The 25,793-nt window shown below is 47.1% G+C and overlaps 1 protein-coding gene across 1 annotated transcript; it reads left to right on the top strand.

Moving 5' to 3' along the window:
* The first annotated feature begins 15,839 nt into the window (after positions 1-15,839).
* LOC119280933 lies at positions 15,840-22,583 on the top strand. Its single transcript, XM_037561611.1, has 2 exons — positions 15,840-16,542; positions 22,300-22,583. The coding sequence occupies exons 1-2, from the start codon at positions 16,249-16,251 to the stop codon at positions 22,324-22,326; spliced, it is 321 nt and encodes a 106-aa protein (XP_037417508.1). The 5' UTR covers positions 15,840-16,248; the 3' UTR covers positions 22,327-22,583.
* The last annotated feature ends 3,210 nt before the right edge of the window (positions 22,584-25,793 follow it).

Here is a 25,793-nt window from a genome sequence, read left to right as displayed (position 1 = left end):
CGCTAAGGTGCACTGGGGCAAGATGGTTTCTTAGAAGCTTGTGACGGACGCGCCACCGCTGGGCAAGGAGTATCGCACGCCCGAGATGTATTATAAGAGTGTCCTGAAGGGTGCCCGCATTATTGCAGGTGAGTGCTCCAAAGATGTAATATTTGAGTAGACTCGCATTTTGTTATCCTGTGCGCTGAAAACTTTGTTCATATGCGCTAAGCAACGCTTGTTAATTTAAAATATTACCTTCTGTTCGGCTGTTTATCAAATCTGAGAGATGGCAAGTCGTCGGCTTCAGCCCCCATGCCACGAGTGCTGGGGTGTTCGGGATAAATTTGAGCACTCTTGTTCCCATTTTTGGGTCCATCTAGGGAGGCGCTCAACACAACGAACAAGGCAACCGGACTTATAATGCTTGAACAGTCTCACTTAGCCATAGAATTCTATAATTTTAAATTTCGGCGAAACCCCTAGTGTTCGGAAGGCCGAATTTGGGGCGCTATCCACGCCTGGGCCGGACAAAGCCGGCTCCTCGCTCTAAGCGGCATAAGTCTTTAGGGACTCGCAAAAAACCTCTCGAACAGCGACTGGCTCTCACCTCACCATGATGGTCAGTTTTAGCTTTCTTCGCTTAGGCGCTCGCCCAGCTCAACTGGGGCGCAATCGCAGTGGTTCTCCCAGTGCTACCTTAGCCGATACAACGGAACATAAGGTACCAAAACATGGGAGCCGGGCAAACCCAACTATTGACCCAAGACATGATTCGGAGCCGATGCATATAATGCTATAAGTTCGGGGTGCCGCACTGGTGAAAGTGTTCGGACTTATCACACCATGATGCGGGAAACATAAGCCCCTGGTGTATTTAGCCATACCAAAGTGTACGGATGCAACATGTCATAAATGAACATATGTATAAGAAAGAAATGCAATTGTAAGCAAAAAGGTGTTGCATTGTTTATTCAAGAGATACTGCTGTGAATGCAGAACGATACAAATGGTGCGATAAGCAAGGGATGGGACTATTAAACATGTCCCCCTCCAGGGGTAGGCTGCGGAATGGTGTATAAAACAGATTTAATGCTCGTAATGGAGACCACCTGGATATTCGTCATAGCCTTTCTCCTTCCCTGGCTGTTGCATCATGAGTTCGGCAGGTCTGCTGCCGGACAGGGCCTCTGATGAACGGAGTCCTGTGGGTAAAAATAAGAAAAAAAAGAAAGAAGAAAAAAAAAGAACGACACACTTGAGAGCCCCTGGTGTGGTTAAGCCACATTCTGGGCCTATCGTGGTCGTGCCCCTCCCCCCATGCCCATGGTATCTCCAGAGCGTAATGATGTACGCGAAGGACCTATCTTGAAATTTTGCAGGGGCTGGGGTTGGGGCCGCACTGCTACGCGTGCTCGGAACATCCCAGGTGGTCTTGTTGTAGGTTACTCCGGGCGCGTTTAGCCGAGTCCGGTCGCTTAACGGCCGGACTCGAGAATTGCCTTAGGAGGCTGTACTGTACTTCTGCGGCGAGAGCAGCTGTATGTTCCTCCGTTCGGAGAGAGCATTCAGTGTTTTCGTTGACTGTGATGACTCCTCGAGGGCCTGGCATCTTGAGCTTGAGGTATGCGTAGTGCGGCACCGCGTTGAACTTTGCAAATGCGGTACGTCTGAGCAGAGCATGATAGCCGCTGCGGAACGGAACTATGTCGAAGATTAACTCCTCGCTTCGGAAGTTATCCGGGGATCCAAAGACCACTTCCAGTGTAACTGAGCCTGTACAATTGGCCTCTACACCTGGTATGACGCCTTTAAAGGTCGTCTTCGTGGGTTTAATCCTTGAGGGGTCTATGCCCATTTTGCGCACTGTATCCTGATAAAGCAGGTTCAGGCTGCTGCCGCCATCCATTAGGACTCTGGTGAGGTGAAATCCATCGACGATTGGGTCTAGCACCAATGCGGCGAATCCGCCGTGGCGGATGCTGGTGGGGTGGTCCCTTCGATCAAAAGTGATCGGGCAAGAGGACCATGGGTTGAACTTCGGGGCGACTAGCTCCATCGCGTATACATCCCTAAGTGCACGCTTCCGCTCCCTCTTGGGTATGTGGGTTGCGTATATCATGTTCACCGTCCGCACTTGTGGGGGGAAACCCTTCTGTCCTCTATTGTTCGGCGGTCGGGTCTCTTCCTCGTCATCGCTATGCAGCCCCTTGTCGTTGTTTTCGGCAATTAACTTGCATGCCTGCTTGAATACCCAACAGTCCCTATTGGTGTGGTTAGCTGGCTTTTTGGGGGTGCCGTGTATCTGGCACGAGCGGTCAAGTATTCTGTCCAAATTGGACGGACCCGGGGTAGTTCTTTTGAATGGCTTTTTCCGTTGACCGGGTTTAGAGCCTCTGAATCCGACATTGACTGCCGTATCCTCGCTATTGTCGCCGTTAATGCGGCGTTTGTTTTTGTTGCGACGCGACCGGCCATTGCGGTCCTTGATATCCGTGCCATAATTTTTGCTAAGGTTGTTGCTGCGGGCTAGCCAACTGTCCTCACCCGCGCAGAAGCGGGTCATGAGTGATGTCAGGGCTGCCATGGATTTCGTCTTTTCTTGTCCTAAGTGCCGGGCAAGCCACTCGTCGCGGATGTTATGTTTGAAGGCCGCGAGGGCCTCCGCATCCAGACAGTCGACGATTTGATTTTTTTTAGTTAGGAACCGTGTCCAGAATTGTCTGGCTAATTCGTCTGGCTGCTGAATTATATGGCTTAGGTCGTCAGCGTCTGGTGGTTGCACGTACGTGCCTTGGAAGTTATCGAGGAATGCGGCTTCCAGGTCTTCCCAACTCCCAATTGACTCTACTGGCAAGCTGTTAAGCCAATGCCAAGCTGGTCCTTTCAGCTTGAGTGGGAGGTATTTGATGACGTGGAGATCATCACCGCGGGCCATGTGGATATGAAGGAGATAGTCCTCGATCCAAACCGCGGGGTCTGTTGTGCCATCATAAGATTCGATGTTCACGGGTTTAAATCCTTCGGGGATTTGATGATCCATTACTTCATCTGTGAAGCATAGCGGGTGTGCGGCGCCTCTGTATTGGGCGATATCACGACGAAGTTCAAGAGAGCTTTGTCTACTATGTTCGGCCCGGCCGGACTTACTGTGTCCTGCGCGACGGTTGTCATCACGTATCATGGGGCGCCCACGCGATCCATAGATCGATCTTGATTGTCTTGCCTTATCCTCCAATATATCTCGCAAGTCCGGAGCATTCCCGTGTGGCCTTGTGCTTTTCGAGCGATGCCGGGGTACCGTTCTAATGGAGGGCCTAGAGGCCTCTCTGTCACGGCCACGGGGTGGCCGGTCAGCCGTATCGTGCTCTGGTGATGCGGCTTTATATGCCTCCTCCTCTAATCGGGGTAGCAGATTGCGTTTGGGGTAGCTTTTGGAGGGGCGTTCGGGCTCATGCTCTTCGGCCGCAAGGACTTCAGTCCATCTGTCGGCTAGCAGATCTTGATTAGCTCTAAGTTGTTGCTGCTTTTTCTTGAGGCTGTTTGCCGTGGCCATAAGCCTGCGTTTAAAACGCTCTTGTTCGGCGGGATCCTCAGGCACGACAAATTCGTCGTCGTCGAGGCTTTCCACGTCTCCGGAGGGAGGCATGTAATTATCGTCCTCTACCTCTTCGTCTGCCGCTCTCTCGTGAGGGCTGGCGTCTCCGTCCTCCTGTGCTGAATCTTGCTGCAGGGGGTTGTCTTCGGCACTGTCTGGGGTGTTATTATCTCCGGTGCCGGAATCTCCATTCTTGCTTTGGCGGGATTTAGAGCGGCGTCGCTGACGCCGGCGTTTGGGCTGTTTCTTGGAGGGGTCATCCTCCTCTGTTCCTCCGCCGTTCCCATCTTTTGGGATATCCACCATGTATATGTCATATGATGAGATGGCTTTCCAGTGCCCGGTAGGCGCTGGTTCTTGGTCGTCTCCGGCATCGTCGTCCATACCGTCGATGTCTTCGGAGTCGAAGTCTAGCATGTCAGTTAGATTGTCGACAGTGGCTACTAAGTGGGTGGTGGGTGGGCTTTGAATTTCTTCGTCATCCGCATCCCAACCGTCCTGACCGCAGTCCGGCCAGGGCTCTCCTAATAACGAGAGATACTTTAGCGAACTCAAGATGTCACCGAAAGGTGAGTGTTGAAAGATGTCCGCAGCGGTGAACTCCATGATCGGCGCCCAATCGGATTCCATTGGAGGGGGCGCGGGAGGTTCGGAGTCCGGCGAGGAGTCCGGCACCTCGGAGTCACGAGCTTCATGAGGGACAAGGTCAGTGTTCGGCTCTATCGCCGTAGAGGTTGCAGCCCTCGAGGCGGTGTCTAGCCACCCGTCCTCGATCTGCGCAGCCAGCTCCGAATTGAAGATCGGAGCGGACTCGTGTGCGGCCTCCAGGGTACTGTCCGGCTGCAGAGCTAAATCATGCCCGTCGTGACAGTGCGGCGCGCTCGGCTGTGGCTCGAATCCATCGAAGATCAAGTCCCCGCGGATGTCAGCCGTGAAGTTCAAACTTCCAAATCTGACCTGACGGCCAGGGGTGTAGCTTTCGATCTGCTCCAGATGGCCAAGCGAATTGGCCCGCAGTGCAAAGCCGCCAAATACGAAGATCTGTCCGGGGAGAAAGGTCTCACCCTGGACTGCGTCATTGTTGATGATCGAAGAAGCCATCGAGCCTATCGGTGACGACACAGAGGAACTCTCAATGAAAGCACCAATGTCGGTGTCAAAACCGGCGGATCTCGGGTAGGGGGTCCCAAACTGTGCATCTAGGCGGATGGTAACCGGAGACAAGGGACACAATGTTTTACCTAGGTTCGGGCCCTCTTGATGGAGGTAAAACCCTACGTCCTGCTTGATTGATATTGATGATGTGGGTATTACAAGAGTAGATCTACCACGAGATCAAGGAGGCTAAACCCTAGAAGCTAGCCTATGGTCTGATTGTTGTTCGTCCTACGGACTAAAGCCATCCGGTTTATATAGACACCGGAGAGGGCTAGGGTTACACAGAGTCGGTTACAATGGTAGGAGATCTACATATTCGTATCGCCAAGCTTGCCTTCCACGCCAAGGAAAGTCCCATCCGGACACGGGATGAAGTCTTCAATCTTGTATCTTCATAGTCTTGGAGTCCGGCCGACGATGATAGTTCGGCTGTCCGGACACCCCCTAGTCCGGGACTCCCTCAAGACTCCTTATGAAATTCTCACCGGTAACAAGCCCAATCTTAAGTACTTCCGGGTGTTCGGGTGTAAGTGTTTCATTCTCAAGAAAGGTGTTCGTTTGTCTAAATTTGAGGCTAGATCTTATGAGGGCATTTTTGTTGGTTATGCTACAAACTCTCATGCTTACCGTGTGCTCAACAAGTCCATCGGACTCATTGAGGAGACATGTAACGTGGAGTTTGACGAAAATAACGGCTCCCAAGTGGAGCAAAGTGGTACTTGTGATGTAGGTGATGAAATTCCTCCCCAAGCCATAAGAAGAATGGGTATTGGTCATATTCTACCCATTGAGGAACCCCTTGTGGCCGAAGGAGAAGGACAATGCTCCACTCAAGTGGAGCCATCACCCCCCAAGACCCACACACTTCCAAAGAACAAAGTGAAGGCCCTCAACCTCGTGAACAAGACCAAGGACAAGATCAACCTCAAGATGGTGGTGAACCACCAAATGATGCCCAAGGTCAAGTTCTCCCCCTCGAGCAAGTTCACGATCAAGAGCAAGCTCAAGATCTCAAACAAGCTCAAGATGGCGCTCAAGATAATCAAGTTGATCCTCCTCCTTCCACATCCGAGGAGGAATTAGAGCGTCGTGCTGCGAAAATGTCTTCCAAGCTCACCACCAAAGGCCATCTCATGGAGACTGTGGTTGGAAGCCTAAGAAAGGGGGTAAGCACTCGTAAACAATTAGCAAACTATTGTGAACATCACGCGTTTGTCTCTTGTGTTGAACCCCAAAAGGTCTTTGAGGCGCTCGAAGATTCGGATTGGCTCAATGCCATGCATGAAGAACTCAACAACTTCGAGTACAACAAGGTGTGGAGATTGGTGCCACGGCCGTCGGGGAACCATAACGTCATTGGAACCAAGTGGATTTTCAAGAACAAGCAAGACGCTCATGGAACATCATTCACAACAAGGCAAGATTGGTGGCACAAGGCTACTCCCAAGTCGAGGGTATCGACTATGGTGAAACCTTTGCTCCCGTTGCTCGCCTTGAATCCATTCGTTTGTTGATTGCTTATGCTTCCCATCATAACTTTAAGCTACAACAAATGGATGTGAAAAGTGCTTTTCTTAATGGTCCTATTAATGAGTTGGTTTATGTCAAGCAACCCCCCGGGTTCGAGGATCCTTACTTCCCGGATCATGTGTATCAACTCGATAAGGCACTCTATGTCCTTAAAAAAGCCCCACGTGCGTGGTATGACCACCTTACCGAGTTGTTACAAGATCGTGGATTTGAAGTTGGGCAAATCGATCCCACTCGTTTTACTAAGAAGGTCAAAGGGGAGTTGTTTGTGTGCCAACTATATGTTGATGATATTATCTTTGGTTCTCCTAACAAAGCTTTCAATGAAGAATTTGCCGCTCTCATGACCTCTAAGTTCAAGATGTCTTCGATGGGAGAGTTGAAGTTCTTCCTTGGGGTTGATATCAAACAAAGAAGAGAAGGTACCTTCATCAACCAAGCCAAATACACTCAAGGCATGCTTAAGAGATTCAAGCTAAGTGATGTCAAGCCGGCTTCTACTCCAATGCCTACCAAGTGCCAACTTGACATTGATCCCAATGGTAAAGCGGTGGATCAAAAGGTATATCGCTCTATGATTGGATCCTTGCTTTACCTTTGTGCATCTTGACCGGACATCATGTTGAGTGTGGGAATGTGTGCACGGTTTCAAGCTGCACCAAAGGAAAGCCACTATGTGGCGGTCAAGCGAATCTTTCGATATTTGGCTCATACCCCAAACTTTGCCCTATGGTACCCAAGAGGAGAAAACTTCAAGCTCGAAGGATTTACGGATTCCGATTGGGCGGGAGACAAGGTGGATAGGAAGTCCACTTTCGGAGGGTGCTAATTTCTTGGTTGCTCTTTGGTGAGTTGGTCTTCCAAGAAGCAAAGTTGTGTGTCTCTCTCATCCACCAAAGCGGAATATGTGGCGGCCGGTAGTTGTTGTGCACAACTCTTATGGATGAGGCAAACTTTAAAGGAATACGGTGTCATTTGTGACAAAGTGCCTCTTTGGTGTGACAATGAAAGTGCCATCAAGATTTCTCTCAACCCTGTGCAACATTTCAAGACGAAGCATATTGAGATTCAATATCACTTCATCCGGGATCACATTAGGTGAGGGGAGATCGAGCTCAAGTATGTCAACACTCATGATAACCTTGCAGATATTTTCACGAAGCCCTTGGATGAAGCAAGATTTCGCGAGTTAAGGCATGAGCTAAATATCATTGATTCGAGCAATGTGACTTGAACCCTTGCACACCCCACCGCACTTAACTTGTTGTCTAGTTTAGGTGTAGGCATGGACATAGGGGGAGTGTTGTTCTCTCAATGAACTCTCCCTCCCCCCATTATGCATAAATTGATCTAGTCTTTCACATTAACCATTTTTTATGGTACTTGTGCTTCAAGGACGAGTTTTGGTCATGGGTCCAAGGTTAAAATCTTCGCGACGCCATACCTCTTGACTCAAACATAGGTGGCCTCGGCCACCGCCCTCTTTTTAAGAGGTGTGTTTTGGCCTCTTGCTAGTGTGTTTTCTCCTGTTGGTCTTTCCTTCCTTCGTGCCTTTTGTTTTTCGTTTCTTTTTGAGCTTTAGCCGTCTGTTTAGAGGCATGTTGGTTGCTGGGCGGTACTACCACTGGTGGTGCGCAGTACTACCGCTTATAAGCGGTACTACCGCCCACCAGCGCGGTACTACCGCTGAGATGCGGGGGCAGGGGGTTTTATCGGGGGAAGGGGAGTTTTCTTCTCCCCCATACCCATTCGCTCGCCCCCTCGCTCCGTTTCGTCTCTCCAGCATCCGAACGCCGCGGAAGCGCTCCAGCGGATCTCCTTCTCCGGGGCGTCCCTCTCCGTTCCCTTCGGTGGAATCGATCCCCACCTCGTCCTCTTGCCATGGATGCCGGTATTGCCCTTGTTCCCTCTCTCTTCTTGTCTAGATTTCCAATCTAGCATCTTAGGGGCAATAGTGGTTGCATCTCTAGATTTTTGGCCAAATCTAGGCTTGAGTTGGATGGAGAAGGCATCTAGGCAGTTTGGATTAGTGGTTGGTAGAAGTATTTTTGAATTTGGTAGGACGGTAGTGCCAGATCTGACCACGGTAGTGGGAAACCGCTGTTTCCTCGCCTCTAGCGGTACTACCGCTCCCCTGGAGCGGTACTACCGCTTGGAGCGGTACTGCCTCTTACAGGTCGCGATACTACCGCTTGCTACCCAGTTCCACCGTACTCTTACCATTTAGTGATCCTTTTTGTTGTGTTTTGTGGCTTATGCTCTTTCTTTCTGGTTGTTCTGCCTGTTCTTGTGTGTGGTTCCAGGTGATGAGCATCCTGAGCACCAGGCTCGGCGTATCAACCCCGATCGTGCCACGTCAAAGCGTTACCGCACAACTGAGTCTGCAGGAGGTTCCTCAAGTGCTCCACCTCCACCTCAACTCAAGAAGAAGTCTGCTGTCAAGCCGAAGCAAACTGGCAAAACCGTGCCGGAGATGCAAGCCAAGGAGTTCTGGGCAAGGCGTCACCGCAACCCCTATGAGGCAGACCAAGATCCCACTTTGGTCAACCGTCTGTTCTGGAACAGGTTTCAGTTTGCCATTTTCATTGATGTGCTCAAGGCCAAGAAGAACCTCTATGTCAATGTGCGCTCCATCGACACCGACTATATGTAGAAGGATCTTGAGTACTTTGGTGAAGCTCTTCAAATGTGCTCTCAACTGAACATTCTCGGTATCATGCAATTCAACAAAGACTTTGATCCTGATATTGTGGCCCAATTCTATGCCACGGTTCATCTTGGGACTGATGAGGACAGGACACTGACTTGGATGACCAATGGCAAGTTGCTTTATGTCATGTGGAAGGCGTTCATGGAGTTGCTCGGGGTGGAAGATCACGGTCTTGCGTCTCCTGTCGGCTTTCGCCCTCACCGCAACACAACCTTCACTCACAAGCAAGCTCTCTGGCCCTATTGCACGCTGAAGATCAACTCTGAGACTAAGAAGGAAACTTATGAGCTGCCTGCCTTTCTGGATATTCTTCACCATGTCTTCCATGAGACTCTGTTCCCTCGCATAGGGAATCTGGATATGGTTCATTCTTATCTCATGGACATGCTTCTCTTCTGCCAGCGTGAGAAGGAAGAAAACACTGGCGAGTCCCTGGACATCTCTCATGTTATGTGGTCTGAACTCCTCTCTGCCATTTCTGAGCGTAATTGCCAATCTATGGTCCTTTCATCATGCTGCTTATTGAGAAGGCCTGGGATCGTGTATATCCCAAGGTTATGCTAGAGACTGGAGATTTGGTGTCCCATGAGGTCAAGCGTCTGAGGAAGAAGGACAACTGGGGCACTCAGGTCCCTAAGTCTGGGGGTGCATCGTCTGCTGCTGCTATGGAGACCGAGGAGGAGGCTGAGGCTGAGGATGATGATGACTATGAGCCTTCTGGGTCTGAGCCCTCTTGGGAAAAGAAGCTCAAGCTCAAGGTAAAGAAGCTATTCTGCATGGAGTCTCACGGCCAGTACATGACTCATGTTGCTGAGAAGAAGGCCAGGGGTCGTCACAAGGAGCTCGTGCGTCAGATGGGTGCTATCGTTATCAGTGGATCTGAGGACCATCTTACTGAGGAGGAGGACTGGGTTTAGCAGCATTGCGCGTGGACAGATTCTGATGCCAAGCAGTTCCCGACCGATGACGGTGGCGAAGACAATCACGCTGAGCTCTGATGTTCGCGACCTTGCTATCACTTGGAGCTGTAGCTTCACTCCCTCTCTTTTTGGTGTCTCGATGCCAAAGGGGGAGAGAGTTTAGGGATTTGTGTCGTCTTTGTCTGTTTCGCAAGTGTGTCTTCTTTGTGGTGTGCTTTCTCGCTGTTTGCTTTGTTTGGTTTTGTGTCAGTGAGACCTAAGTTCCAGACATATGGTGTGAGACATATGCTACCTTATCTCTAGATTATCTTTATCTATGTCTACCTAGATTATGAGTTGCATGCTTATCTTGTTATATACTCTTTGCTCTCATATGTCTTGCTTAGGTTGTTGGCCTCCAAAATGTAGGGGGAGCGCTGATCCTAGTATGTGTGCCGTGCAGTCCAAAGCACCTTTCTAGATAAGCACACATCTAGGGGAAGCTCATCTACATTTGTGAGTTGTGGGGTTTGCGCTTTCCTCCCGTGCAAATCCTGTATTTTCATCAATCCACCAAAAAGGGAGATTGTAAAGGCATATTTATCCCCAAGGTGTTTTGGTGATTGATGACAATGCTTTTGCGGACTAATCGTGTGCGTTGAGTTTTTCAGAGATTCATCCTTTGGCACGAGACGATTACCTCCCCTCCAGTATTTTATTCAAGACGGTGTAGCTCCTTCGTTTCTCTGTTGGCGGACTAGTTTTGTAGGAGTCACCGTACTATCAAGAGGGGATCCTCTTTGGTAAGGCTAGGGTGGAATCAACACGTACACATCCTTATCACACCCAATGTTCCTTTCCACTTCATTGGAGCCACCTTTCCTCTCCGTGCCTGCCTAGACCTGTCCTAGCGGTAGTACCGCGGTCCTCAGTGGTAGTACCGCCGAAGCACGTCAAGCGGTAGTACCGCTCCCCAAGCGGTAGTACCGCTTGTTGTCTTTGGCCGTAGTACCTTAGTGGTTCCAGGCTACTACCGCCTCGACTCGAGACCGCTGTTTTTCGTGTCGGGTTTTACGGTACTAGGAGCGGCAGTAGTGGCAGTAGTACCGCTCCAAGCGGTAGTACTGCCCGTACTTCCGCGGTAGTACCGCTCTGGGCCCAGGACCCTGCAACCCTCGTGAGCACGACAGTACCGCTGGGAGGGACGGTAGTACCGCTTGTTCAGCGGTAGTACCACCCTGCCCAAGTGGTAGTACCGCTCTGTGCATGGCTGCTTGGGTGGCTAACAGTTGGATTGTTTCCCCCACTATATAAAGGTGTCTTCTTCCCCAAAGTTGACCTACCTCTTCCCCCAAAAGCTCCATTGTTGCTCCAAGCTCCATTTTCGCCCGATCTCTCTCCCTAGCCAATCAAACTTGTTGATTTGCTCGGGATTGGTTGAGAAGGCCCCGATCTACACTTCCACCAAGAGAAATTTGATTCCCCCCTCTAATCCCTAGCGGATCTTGTTACTCTTGGGTGTTTGAGCACCCTAGACGGTTGAGGTCACCTCAGAGCCATAGTCCATTGTGGTGAAGCTTCATGGTGTCGTTGGGAGCCTCCACTTAAGTTGTGGAGATTGCCCCAACCTTGTTTGTAAAGGTTCGGTCGCCGCCTTCAAGGGCACCAATAGTGGAATCACAACATCTCGCATTGTGTGAGGGCGTGAGGAGAATACGGTGGCCCTAGTGGCTTCTTGGGGAGCATTGTGCCTCCACACCGCTCTAACGGAGACGTACTTCCCCTTAAAAGGAAGGAACTTCAGTAGCACATCCTCATCTCCACCGGCTCCACTCTTGGTTATTTCATCCCTTTACTTTTGCAAGCTTACTTGTGTTGTATCCCTTGCTTGCTTATGTGCTAGTTTTTATTGCATCATATAGGTTGCTCATAGAGTTGCATATCTAGACAACCTTTTTGTTGCAAAGTTTGAATTGGTAAAGAAAAGCTTAAAATTTGTTAGTTGCCTATTCACCCCCCCTCTAGTCCACTATACCGATACTTTCACGTGTGCCAACCCCTATGCATATGTTCACAAGGTCACAGAACCCGCAAGTTGATCACCAAAACATACATCAAGTGGATCGTATGAATATCCCATTGTCACCACAGATAACCACATGCAAGACATACATCAAGTGTTCTCAAATCCTTAAAGACTCAATCCGATAAAATAACTTCAAATGGAAAACTCAATCCATTACAAGACGGTAGAGGGGGAGAAACATCATAAGATCCAACTATAATAGCAAAGCTTGCGGTACATCAAGATCGTGCCAAATCAAGAACACGAGAGAGAGAGAGAGAGATCAAACACATAGCTACTGGTACATACCCTCAGCCCCAAGGATGAACTACTCCCTCCTTGTCATGGAGAGCACCGGGATGATGAAGATGGCCACCGATGATGGTTTCCCCCTTCAGCAGGGTGCCAGAATGGGCTCCCAATTGGTTTTTGGTGGCTATAGAGGCTTGCGGCGGTGGAACTCCTGATCTAGGTTTCTTTTCGGGTTTTTTTGTATTTGTAGGAATTTTTGGCATCAAGAACAAGTCAGGGTGGTCCACGAGGAGCCCACAAGACAGGAGGGCGCGTCCAGGGGGTAGGGCGCGACGTCCACCCTTATGGAGGCCTCGTGGATCTTCTGACCCAACTCTTTTGCTTCGGGGGCTTCTTCTGGTCCATTAAAAATCACTGTAAATTTTCAGCTCATTTGGACTATGTTTCGTATTCCTTTACTGCGAAACTCAAAAACAAGGAAAAAACAGAAAATCGCACTGGGCTCTAAGTTAATAGGTTAGTCCCAAAAAACATATAAAATAGCATATAAATGCATATAAAACATCCAAGATGGATAATATAATGGCTTGGAACAATCAAAAATTATAGATACGTTGGAGACATATCAGTTTTGCAAGAAACCTAAGCTGTCATTTCTCAAAGTTTGGGCTTGCGACACTTATGTCAAAAGGCTTCAACCTAATAAGCTCGAACCCGAATCAGAGAAGTGCGTCTTCATAGGATACCCTAAGGAAACAATTGGGTATACCTTCTACCACAGATCCGAAGGCAAGACCTTTGTTGCCAAGAATGGAACCTTTCTAGAGAAGGAGTTTCTCTCAAAAGAAGTGAGTGGGAGGAAAGTAGAACTTGATGAGGTAATTGTACCTTCTCCCAATTTGGAAAGTAGCGCATAAGAGAAATCCGTTCCCATGATGCCTACACCAACTAGAGAGGAAGTTAATGATGATGATCATGAAACTTCAGATCAAGTTACTACTGGACCTCGTAGGTCGAGCAGAGCAGTTCCGCACCACAGTGGTATGATAATCATGTCCTCGAAGTCATGTTACTAGATCATGGAGAACCTACAAACTATCAAGACGCTATGATGAGCCTAGATTCCGATAAATGGCTTTAGGCCATGAAATCTGAGATAGGATCCATGTATGAGAAGAAAGTGTGGACTTTGGTGGACTTGCCCGATGATCAGCAAGCCATTGAAAATAAATGGAACTTCAAGAAGAAGATAGATGCTGATGGTAATGTCACCATCTACAAAGCTCGACTTGTTGCAAAAAGTTTTTGACAGGTTCAAGGGGTTGACTACGATGAGACCTTCTCACTCGTAGAGATGCTTAAGTCAGTCTGAATCATGTTAGCAATTGCCGCATTTTATAATTATGAAATCTGGCAAATGGACGACAAAACTGCATTCCATGTATTTCATAAAGAAGAGTTGTATATGATGCAACCATAAGGGTTTGTCTATCCTAAAGGTGCTAACAAAGTGTGCAAGCTCCAGCGATCCGTCTATGGACTGGTGCAAGCACCTCGGAGTTGGAATATATGCTTTGATGGGGTGATCAAAGCATATGGTTTTATACAGACTTACGGTGAAGCATGTATTTACAAGAAAGTGAGTGGGAGCTCTGTAGCATTTCTGATATTATATGTGGATGACATATTGTTGATTGGAAATGATATAGAATTTCTATATAGAATAAAAGGATACTTGAATAAGAATTTTTTCAATGAAAGACCTCAGTGAAGCTGCTTATATATTGGGCATCAAGATCTATATGGATAGATCGAGATGCTTAATAGGACTTTCACAAAGCACATACCTTGACAAAAGTTTTTGAAGAAGTACAAAATGGATCAGTCAAAGAAGGAGTTCTAGCCTGTATTGTAAGGTGTGAAGTTGAGTAAGACACTTAGCCCGACCACGGCAGAAGATAGAGAGAGAATGAAAGTCATTCCCTATGCCTCAGCCATAGGTTCTATAAAGTATGCCATAATGTGTACCAGACCTATTGTGTACCTTGCCATGAGTTTGGCTAGGGGGTACAATAGTGATCCAGGAGTAGATCACTGGACAACGGTCAAAATTATCCTTAGTTACCTAAGAGAACTAAGAAAATATTTCTCGGTTATGGAGATGATAAAGAGTTCTTCATAAAGGGTTACATCGATGCAAGCTTTAACACCGATTCAGATGATTCCGAGTCTCAATCTAGATACATATTGAAAGTGGGAGCACTTAGGTAGAGTAGCTCCATGCAGAGCATTGTAGACATAGAAACTTGCAAAATACACACGAATCTAAATGTGGCAGACCCGTTGACTAAACCTCTTTCACAAACAAATCATGATCATGCCTTAGTACTCTTTGGGTGTTAATCACATGGTGATGTCAACTAGATTATTGACTCTAGTAAACTCTTTGGGTGCTAGTCACACGACAATGTGAACTATGGTTGTCAATCACATGGCGATGTGAACTAGATTATTGACTCTAGTGCAAGTGGGAGACTGAAGGAAATATGCCCTAGAGGCAATAATAAAGTTGTTATTTTATATTTCCTTATTCATGATGAAGGTTTATTATTCATGCTAGAATTATATTGATCGGAAACGTAAATACATGTGTGAATACATAAACAAATACCATGTCCCTAGTAAGCCTCTACTAGACTAGCTCGTAGATCAAAGATGGTTAACGTTTTCTAACCATAGACATGTGTTGTCATTTGATAATGGGATCACATCATTAGGAGAATGATTTGATGGACAAGACCCATCCGTTAACTTAGAATAATGATCGTTCAATTTTATTGCTATTGCTTTCTTCATGTCAAATACATATTCCTTTGACTATGAGATTATGCAACTCCCGGATAGCAGAGGAATACCTTGTGTGCTATCAAAGTCATAACGTAACTAGGTGATCATAAAGATGCTCTACAGGTATCTCTGAAGGTGTTTATTGAGTTGGCATATATTGAGATTAGGATTTGTCACTCTGAGTATCAGAGAGGTATCTCTAGGCCTCTCGGCAATACACATCATAAGCTTGCAAGAAAGTGACTAAGGAGTTAGTTACGAGGTGATGTATTACAGAACGAGTAATGAGACTTGCAGGTAACGAGACTAAACTAGGTATAGAGATACCGACGATCGAATCTTGGACAAGTAACATACCGATGGACAAAGGGAATTATGTATGTTGTCATAACGGTCCGACCGATAAAGATCTTCGTAGAATATGTAGGAGCCAATATGGGCATCCATGTTCTGCTATTGGTTATTGACCGAAGAGATGTATCAGTCATGTCTACATAGTTCTCGAACCCGTAGGGTCCGCACTCTTAACTTTTGATGTCGATTTGGTATTATATGAGTTATGTGGTTTGGTGACCAAATGTTGTTCGGAGTCCTGGATGAGATCACAGCCATGACGAGGAGCTCCAAAATAATCTGAAGGTAAAGATTGATATATATATATATATATATATATATATATATATTATATAGAGTAACACTATTCTAATCCTGGAATCAGAATAGTTATTCTGATCACGATCGGCCTTATAAGGGCCAGCGAAGACCCTGCCGAACTCCCGAAACCGGCAGAGACATAAAAAAGGAAAACAAAAAACACACCGACCCAAACTGCTCGATCCACCAGACCACCTTCCACCCCGATCCCCTGATCCCATCACCATCCAGATCACCCCGCCGCCGCGCGACCCACCGGGACCCCCTGCCACCGCGCGGCCTCCCGGAATCCCCGTCGCCGCGCCACCTCCCTGACCCCCGTCGCCGCGCCACCTCCGAGGCCCCCGCCGCTGCTCCCTGAGCCGACCTAGATACTGCGGCCGCACCCCCACCTCCGTCAGGATCTCGCCTCCGCCACGACCATGCCGGCGAGCACCGCCGCTATTTCCATCCATTTTCGCCAGGACCTCGCCTCACCCCGATGCTCCCAGCGCGCCAGCGCTAGTTCCTCTCCTCCCCCAATGACTGGATACTTTGACCCAACCATTGGTCCTCCATGGATCCGGCCAACTACACGCCGCTGGCCGCGGATCCGCCCCCGGGGACCAAGCCAGATGCCGGCTGCCTCCACCACGCGCCCGACCCCGCCCCACCCCCATTCCACAAGGCAGATGTCGTTGCCGTGCTCCGGGTCGACCATGGCTTATTATTTGACCGTCTGCTTTTTACTCTAGTTGTTCTTCTTCTGTTGCAGAGATCTTCGTCATTCCTTGCAGATGGCAACTCCAACGATGTGATTTTTTCCTTCGACCGCCTCAGCCGCTCACCAACACGGCCACCTGCAGTTCAGGTATTGCCCTGCTGATGCTAATCGCGAGGAGGTTTGCGTTGGGGAACCAGCACAACCCTCTAGGGGTGGCTTATCTCATTATATATAATGGTTGTGTTACAATATGTACCATATACGTACATAGGTACAGAAGCTATACATAGTCTAACACCCTCCCTCAATCTTAGCCACTTTCTAAAGAACTGAGAAGGGTAAGATTGCGCCTACAAGCCTCAAACTGTGGCAGCGGTAAAGGCTTAGTGAAGATGTCTGCAAGTTGATCCTTAGATGAGATAAACTTGATCTGGAGTTGCTTCTGTGATACACGTTCCCGTACAAAGTGATAGTCAACTTCAATGTGTTTCATTCGGGCATGAAATACTGGATTTGCAGAAAGGTATGTAGCACCGATGTTATCACACCAAAGAATAGGAGGCTATGGTTGAGACAAACCCAACTCCTGAAGCAAAGACTGCACCCAAATAATCTCTGCAGTAGCATTAGCCACATCCTTGTACTCAGCTTCAGTACTGCTACGTGACACAGTAGCCTGTTTCCGAGCACTCCAGGCGATCAAATTAGAGCCAAAGAATACTGCATAACCCCCCGTGGATCGCCTGTCATCTGGGCTACCAGCCCAATCTGCATCAGAGAAGGCCGAAAGGACCCGAGAGGAAGTCGGCCGAATATGCATACCAAATGTCAGGGTGAACTGAACATAACGAAGAATGCGTTTAACAGCAGCCCAATGAGTATCTCTGGGAGCCTGAAGATACTGACAAACCCTGTTAACAGCATAAGAGATATCTGGTCTCGTGATCGTCAAGTACTGAAGTCCACCAACAATGCTCCTGTACTCTGTGGCATCCGCAGGAGACAAAAGCTCACCATCAACAACTGTTATCTTGTTGGTAGACGACATGGGTGTGGTGGTCGGTTTGCACTTCAGCATGCCAGCTCTCTGTAACAACTCCAAGGAGTACTTCTTCTGCGTAAGGACAAGACCAGTAGCACGAGAAGTGACCTCAACTCCAAGAAAGTAGTGAAGCTTCCCAAGATCTTTGACCGCAAAATCAGCACCAAGAGAGCAGACAAGAGCATCAGCAGCATACTAAGAAGAGCTGACAAGGATAATATCATCGACATATACCAAAAGATACATAGTGACTTCTGGCTTCTGTAGAAGAAATAACGAAGTGTCAGCAGTAGACGGCACAAACCCATGAGCACGAAGGGCAGAGGCAAGGCGGGCATGCCAGGCACGAGGAGCTTGCTTCAAACCATATAGTGCTTTGGAAAGACGACAGATATAGTCAGGACGATCAGGATCAGAGAAACCAGGCGGCTGTTTCATATAAACCTCTTCCTCCAAACATCCATGTAGAAAAGCATTCTGCACATCAAGTTGACGAAGTGACCAACCACGAGAAACAGCAATGGAGAGAAGAAGCCGAATAGTGGTAGGCTTGACGACAGGACTGAAGGTGTCCTCATAGTCAAGACCATGACGCTGCCGAAAACCGCGAGCAACAAGTCGCGCTTTGTAACACTCAATAGATCCATCCGAATGCTTCTTCACTTTGAATACCCATTTTGAGTCAATAACATTTACCCGTGGTGGTGGAGGAACGAGAGTCCATGTCTTGTTACGAAGAAGAGCATGAAACTCCTGCTCCATAGCCTCTCGCCAATGTGGAATGCGCAGGGCAGCCTGATATGAGCGAGGCTCAGAAGATGGATCCGCAACAGCAGCAGCCAAACAAGCAGCCAACCAAGCAACCGTACCATCCTTACGTTCCTTCGGTTTGAAAATGCCACTGCGACTGCGTGTATGTGGTTGGGACACAGGAACCACCGAGGTCGACGGAGCAGCCTGCAACGGGCTGGAGGACGGCGACGTTGACGATTCAGCCGGTGACGAGGAGCCAGTCACGGTAGCCTCGGACTCGGTTGGCGAAGAAGGCCGACCCACCGGCGAAACCGGCAGAACAGACGAAGCAGCTGGCGACTCCGGCATCACAGACCGGGCCGATGGCGAGCTCGGCATAGTGGGCCGTGGCGCGGCCGGTGTCGCGGGCCGATCCGCTGATGAAGGCGACGTGAGGACCCGAGCCGTGGGCGAAGACGGCGTGACGGGCCGAGCCGCAGGCGAAGACGGCGTGACGGGCCGAGCCGCGGTCGACTCGGCGGCCGCTGGCGAAACGGACCGAGCAGTGGAGATGCTCGGCGCGACGGGCTCGTCGGGTGACCATGCATGGGCACGCGAATCGATGCCATGCAACATAGGGCGATCGACGTGCCCACCAGAAGACGACGATGATGATGGTGAATCCTCCAACAGCTCCAAACGAGCTCCACGTCCGGTTCCTGCACCATGGTTAGGTAACAGCAAAGGAGAGTATGCAACATCATCAAATTGGTCAGAAGCAACAGAGGATGAATGCAGGGATGGTGGTTCGACAGTGGACACAGGAAGGTTGGCAAAGGGAAAAACATGCTCATCAAACACGACGTCCCGAGATATATAGACACGATTAGTGGGAACATGAAGACATTTGTAACCTTTATGAAGAGAGCTATAGCCAAGAAAAACACACTTCTTAGAACGAAACTCAAGCTTGCGCTTGTTATATGGACGAAGATGCGGCCAGCAAGCACACCCAAATACCTTGAGAAAGGTATAATCAGGTTGTTCATTAAGGAGAACCTCAATGGGAGTCTTCATGTTTAAAACACGAGTAGGAGTACGGTTGATGAGAAAGCATGCAGTGGTGAAAGCATCACTCCAAAACCGAAACGGAACAGATGCATGGGCCAAAAGAGTAAGACCAGCTTCAAGAATATGACGATGCTTACGTTCGACTGAACCATTCTGCTGATGTGTATGTGGACATGCTAAACGATGAGCTATCCCAAGCGACTGAAAGAAAGAGTTGAGGTTGCGATACTCGCCCCCCAGTCTAACTGAACATGAACAATTTTGTGCTTGAGAAGACGTTCAACATGTTTTTGAAACTGAACAAAAATATCAAACACATCAGATTTGCGTTTAATAAGGTAAAGCCAGGTAAAGCGACTATAAGCATCAACGAAACTGATATAGTAATTATGACCACTGACAGAAGTCTGAGCAGGACCCCATACATCTGAAAACACAAGTTCTAAAGGATGTTTCACCTCACGACTGGACTCCGAAAAAGGAAGTTGATGACTCTTCCCCTGCTGACAAGCATCACACACTGCTACATCTTTATGACTAGACAAACTAGGAAGCTCATGACGACGCAAAATATGACGGACAATAGGTGTGGCCGGGTGACCAAGACGAGCATGCCACTGTGACGGAGAGACCCGAACTCCACTGAAAACACGAGCGACACCAGGATGCTCCAGACGGTAGAGGCCCTGGCACAACCGCCCACTAAGAAGAATGTCCCTCGTGCCCCGATCCTTAATAAAAAGATCAAAAGGGTGAAATTCACAAAGCACATTATTATCACGTGTGAGTTTAGGAACTGAAAGAAGATTACGGGTCACAGATGGAACTCGAAGAACATTGCGAAGCTGAAGACTCCTATTGGCATGTCTAGTGAGAAGAGATGCTTGACCAATATGAGAGATGTGCATACCTGCTCCATTGGCGGTGTGGATCTTGTCGGAGCCATGATAGGGTTCACGAGTGTGAAGCTTCCCCATCTCGCTGGTTAGATGCTCTATCGCCCCAGAGTCCATGTACCAGTGTGGATCGATGGAGTAGGACTGAGTGTGTCCCTGTTGCTTCTGGCGCGGGACGATCAGCCATGGCGACCTGACGGGCATTGTTGCGTGTATCTTTGCCGTCATTGCCAAGACCAAGGAAGCTTCGCTGGAAGCGCTTATGACACTTGGAGGCCCAGTGCCCATCGCGGCCACAAAGCTGACACACACATGGACCGCCAGCCCCCGGTAAGGTCGCAGTAGGTGGGGGGGCCGAGGCGGGCGACGGTGGCAGCCCCAAGGGAGACCGGGGTGATGAAGAAGAGCGGCCACCCTTGGTGGCGGCGTTGGCCGAGAGGGAGCCAGTGCCCCTGGTGCGGCGAGTCTCGACCCGTTGCTCAGTGAGAAGGAGCCGAGACAAAACCTCGTGTGCCAGCATGGGTGTCGAGTTGCCCCGCTCGTTGATGATCTCGACTAAGGCATCATACTCCTCATCAAGACCATTGACAATAAACGAGTTGAACTCGGAGTCGGTGAGGGGCTGTCCAATGGAGGCCAATGTGTCGGCGAGGCCCTTGACCTTGTTGTAGAACTCAGTGGCAGTGGAGTCAAGCTTCTGACACTCTCCAAGCTGACGACGGAGTGCAGAGACACGAGCCTGGGACTGCGCTGCAAAGGTGCGCTCAAGGATGGTCTAGGCCTGATGAGACGTCTTCGCGAAGACAACAAGGCCGGCAACTGCCGGCGAGAGCGACCCCTGGATGGAGGAGAGGTTCGCCTGGTCCTGCCCCGTCCAGACGCGATGGGTCGGATTGTAGACCGGACCGTGCACGCTGTCTACCAGCGCGGGTGGGCAGGGAAGCGATCCGTCGACGTAGCCTAGCAGGTAGTGACTCCCCAAGAGCGGGAGAACCTGCGCACGCCAGAAGATGTAGTTGTCGGCGGAGAGCTTGATGGTGATGAGATGGCCGAAGTGAAATGGTGGCGGCGAAGACAATCCCATCGAGGAGGCTGCCTGGGGTGCAAACACCATGGAGGCAGCCGGAGGCACCGAAGCCGATGCGGGAGGAGGCGGGACCGCAGCCAGGGCGGGCGCCGCAAAGCTCGCGGCCGGTGCGGACGCCGCAAGGCCCGCGGCCGAGGCGGACGCCGCCAACCCCGCCAGCGGGGCAGTGTGATCCGCTTGCGGCAGGAGCGGTGGGACGACGCCTGCGGAGTCCGCAGCGGACGGCGGCGCCGCGGTGTGGACCACGAGGTCACGCCCAAGCGAGGGCGCCGGCGGCGTGGAGAAGACGGAGCCGATGCTCCTTGTCCCGATCGGAGCCGGAACAGAGACGGCATCGAGCGGGAGGTTGAGCAGAGCCGCAAGAGAGGCCAGGAGGAAGCCCGCAGCAGTGGAACCGGTGGTGGCGGCGCTCGACATGGCGGCGGCGCGATCGGTGGCGCGGCGGCGGCGGTGAAGGCGGCGGCGGCTGTGGCGGCGGTGCGGGTATTAGGGTTTAGAAGCGGAAGCGATCGTAACCTAGCGTGATACCATGTAAGACAATAAGTTTTGGGGAACCAGCACAACCCTCTAGGGGTGGCTTATCTCATTATATATAATGGTTGTGTTACAATATGTACCATATACGTACATAGGTACAGAAGCTATACATAGTCTAACAGCCGCGGGTATGACCGGCCACGCTGGTGCGACCTGTCTCCCGTGCAGACCAAACAGCCAGAGCTTCTCAATAGAACAGCTGCACCATTCGTTACTCGCTTAAAAAACTGATTCGTGGATGCCACCAAGAACCACACATGTGCATGTGCATGTGCTTGGCACTACTTTGTCTCTCTAATTGCTTCTCTCTCTAATTGCTTCTCAGTACGACATCTCTCTCTCTCTAATTGCTTCTCAATACATCGTTTGTCTCTGTTGAACTTGTTCAAACAGATAGCAATCTTGTGTACTAACTGATTTTTATAGCCAAGTTTTGTCTGTATGTCATGCTACTAATCTAATACTGGAAAAACTTTGACATGAGATGAGTGTGTTCAGGGTAGAACAAAAATATTTCAAGATTCTTTGTGTTTTTTCAGGGCTTAAATCATGTATTCTGTACATAGGAGTGAAGTTCGATTTGCCGGAGAAAGAGGCGTTGCCACGGCCGATGCTGGCTGTTCGTGCATGGAAGTCTCCGTGTATTCTATTTGAAAACCTGGGAGCATGCCAAAAACGTTCAGAAATATCAATGATAGAAGTTTGAATATAGGGAGGTTGATGCTTTGTGTGTGTATACATTTTTAGGGGATCGTGTGCTTGTATACATGGCATCACAATTTTTTGTGCATGATATTCAGTTCTACAAATAGCAGTTGAATAAGGCAACAATTTCTTTTGGCATTTTCTTCATTTAGCCATTTGTGTTAGTATCATATTTTGGTACTTATTGTTTGCAAAACTAATGACATTGTTTTCACTAAAAAATCATGAAAAAAATTGTGAAAGATTGTGCTCTCAATAGTGTTTAATATTGTGTCCGTAAGAACCTACCCATTTTTTCATTCTTCATGTTTTGAGTATATGTGACAATGGATAAAACATAATTACAATAATTAAACTTCAAATTATTAACGATCCGGTTAAATATTACAAAACTCAAAATTTCCGAGTTTATAAGTATCAAACCAAGAGGTTAAAATTTAAACAATAGTGTATTTAGAAAAACAAATTCAACCCACTTCTTTAAAAAAGCCTAGAGGTTCAAACTTAAATAACGGAGTAGTTCGATCTTTATTACAAACTCGATTTCTCTCATTAGTACCGAATAAAACCAAAGAAATTTATATTAAGAAAACATATTAGCTCGATGTTTATATACCAAGAAGAAAGCGAGCATCACCTAGGAAAATGTTAACTCTCAAAGTTCAAATTTAATAACTAAAAGAGTACAAAAAATATTATGGGTGAATAAACATAGAAGTTCAAATTTGAATAACGAAGTGGGTCAATGTTTATGAAAAAACTAGAAAAAAATTCCCGTTATTAATATTAAACCCAGAAATCCGACTTACAAAAATAGCCTAGTACGATATTTCTACAAAAGCCTTAGGTTTTCCTTGTTACCAAAGAAATAAAATCAAGAAGTCCGAATTAAAAATAGCGGAAATAGTTAGATGTATATGAAAAACTCGAAATTCCTTACCTTCTCTAGGAAAAATGAAAGTATCAAGTTCAAGTTTCAAAAAACTATTGATTCTTATTTAAAAACATTTTGTAAGAATAAACTAAAGAAGTTCAAATTTAAATAACAGAGAAGTTCCACGTTTATAAAAAACATAGATTTTTCTCATTACTAAAGAATAAAATGAAGAAGTTGAAAATAAAAAAGGAACGAATAAAAAACGGTTTAAAAGAATCCCCCCCTTTTTTTTTAAAAAAACTAGAAGGTCAAACTAAAATAACCAAGTGGTTCGATGTTTATTTAAAACCTAGGATTCTACCTTTTTAAATAACCTCATATATTCATCATTTCCAAAAAAAACACAAAGAAATTCAAATAGAGAAGTTTGGTATTGATTTAAATAAAATCTAGGAAGTGCAATTCAAAATAACAAAGAAGTCCAATTGGGAAAAGCATACCAGTTTGATACTTATTTAAAAACTCGGATTTTTCCGATTAATAAAGAGTAAAACCAATAAGTTCAATTCAAAATAACGTAGAGGTTTGTTGTTTCTAACAAAACTCCAATTTTCATATTTCTAAGAAATACACAAAGAAGTTCAAATAAAAAAGTCAGAGTGGTTCGATGTCTATAAAAAACTCAGACTTTTCCCGTTACTAAGCGAAATATAGAGAAGTTCAAATGGATAATAGCCAGGAGTTCATGTACTGCATGGTGTGCATTTCGTATAAGAAAAATAAAATAAAAAGGTGAAGTCCAAAATTTTGTTGCTAGAAGTTCAAGTGCTTGACCCGAGAAAGTTCAAAAATTCTTGTGAGAGAGGTTGAGCAAAAATACATGACAGAAGTTCAATGTGAAAACAGTGGGAAGTTCAACTACTACACAAAATGCGTTTCAGATAGGAATATAAGAATAGAAAACAAAAATCTTAAAAGGTTTTTTGCAAGAAATTCACGTGCTTCTCCCGGTGAAGTTCAAGATCTCTAGTGTGAGACGTTTGTCGTTCATTTACATGTTGAAAAAAGCAAAAAACAACATTGTTTTTCCATTTTAAAAACTGCTCTCAAACGACAATGAATTTGTAACACATGTCTACATGAAAAACTTGCTGTGATTCATAAGCTTTCTACCGGGTATATTATGTGTCACATTTTGATGAATGGTTTAAAATTTTCATGTATACCATTTAAAACACGTTTTGATGTATTCAAAAAATTCTTATTGTTGAAAGAAGTTCATAGTGACAACAACGAGAAGTTTAAGTATTGCAAGGAATGCATTTCAGGTGAGAATAAAAGTATAGAAAAATAAAATCTTAAAAGGTTTGTTGAAAGAAGTTCAAGTGCTCTTCCCGGGGAAGTTCAAATTTTTTTGCGAGAGAGGTTCACCTTGTATTTCCATGTTCGATTTTTTTCCGTATAAAATTTGAATGTAATTCTTTACTCTAAATATAAAAAGGTGAAGTTCAAATTGAATAACACAGAAGTTCGGAGTTCATTAAAACCTAGGATTTACCTGTTCAAAACATAAAAATACAACGTCATTTTTTGCACCTTTTAAAAAAAATCATAAACAAAAAAAATGGTTGCTAGAAGTTCAAGTGCTCGACGAGGAAAATTTCAAAAAAATCTTGTGACGGAGGTTCACCATGTATTTAGATGTCCGAAAATACATAAAAATATGTTGTTTTTTGTGTTTTAAAATAATCCTCTCAAACCAGAGGGAATTTCAAAATGATAACAACCGGAAGTTCACGTACTACATGGTGTGTATTTCATATAAGAAAAATACAATAAGGTGAAACAGAGTGAAGTTCAAACAGACCGCCCCAGAAGTTCAACTACTTCACGCATTGCAAAAAACAACATCTCAAAAACAGAGTGAAGTTCAAAGCAGATATGCCCGAGAAGTTCAACTACTTCACACAGTGCATTTCCATTCGCGATGAAGGCAGAAATCATGATCTCGTCATTTTCTAATTTATTTCAAAACGGTAGGAATATCATTTGTGTAAGTTCAAGTCCTCGGACGGAGAAAGTTAAAAAAATATTGTGAGAGGTTTGTACAAAAAGAATATCATTTGTGTAACACTGACGAAATAGATGACAAAATTACAAACAAAAATACGTCACAGAAGTTCAACGTGAAAACAGCAGGAAGTTCAACTACTACGCTGAATGAATTTCAGATGAAAAACTTTTAAAATCGTCGCGAGTATGAAAAAATGTTCAACACGGGAAAGTTGCATGTTTACAACAGCTTTCCATCGGTATATCACCTGCTCAATTCCGGTGAGTGGATGTAGAGCTACGATAACTGGATGAAGAGCGACGAGCAAGAAAAATCACGTGAAAAATAGAGTGAAGTTCAGGTACATGCACCGAGAAGTTCAAGTTCTTCACGCGATG

This window comes from Triticum dicoccoides, chromosome 3B, assembly GCF_002162155.2.
Source record: "Triticum dicoccoides isolate Atlit2015 ecotype Zavitan chromosome 3B, WEW_v2.0, whole genome shotgun sequence".
Lineage (NCBI taxonomy): Eukaryota > Viridiplantae > Streptophyta > Magnoliopsida > Poales > Poaceae > Triticum > Triticum dicoccoides.
Note: the sequence above shows the minus strand (reverse complement) of the source record. Positions and strands in the feature narration are given on the sequence as shown.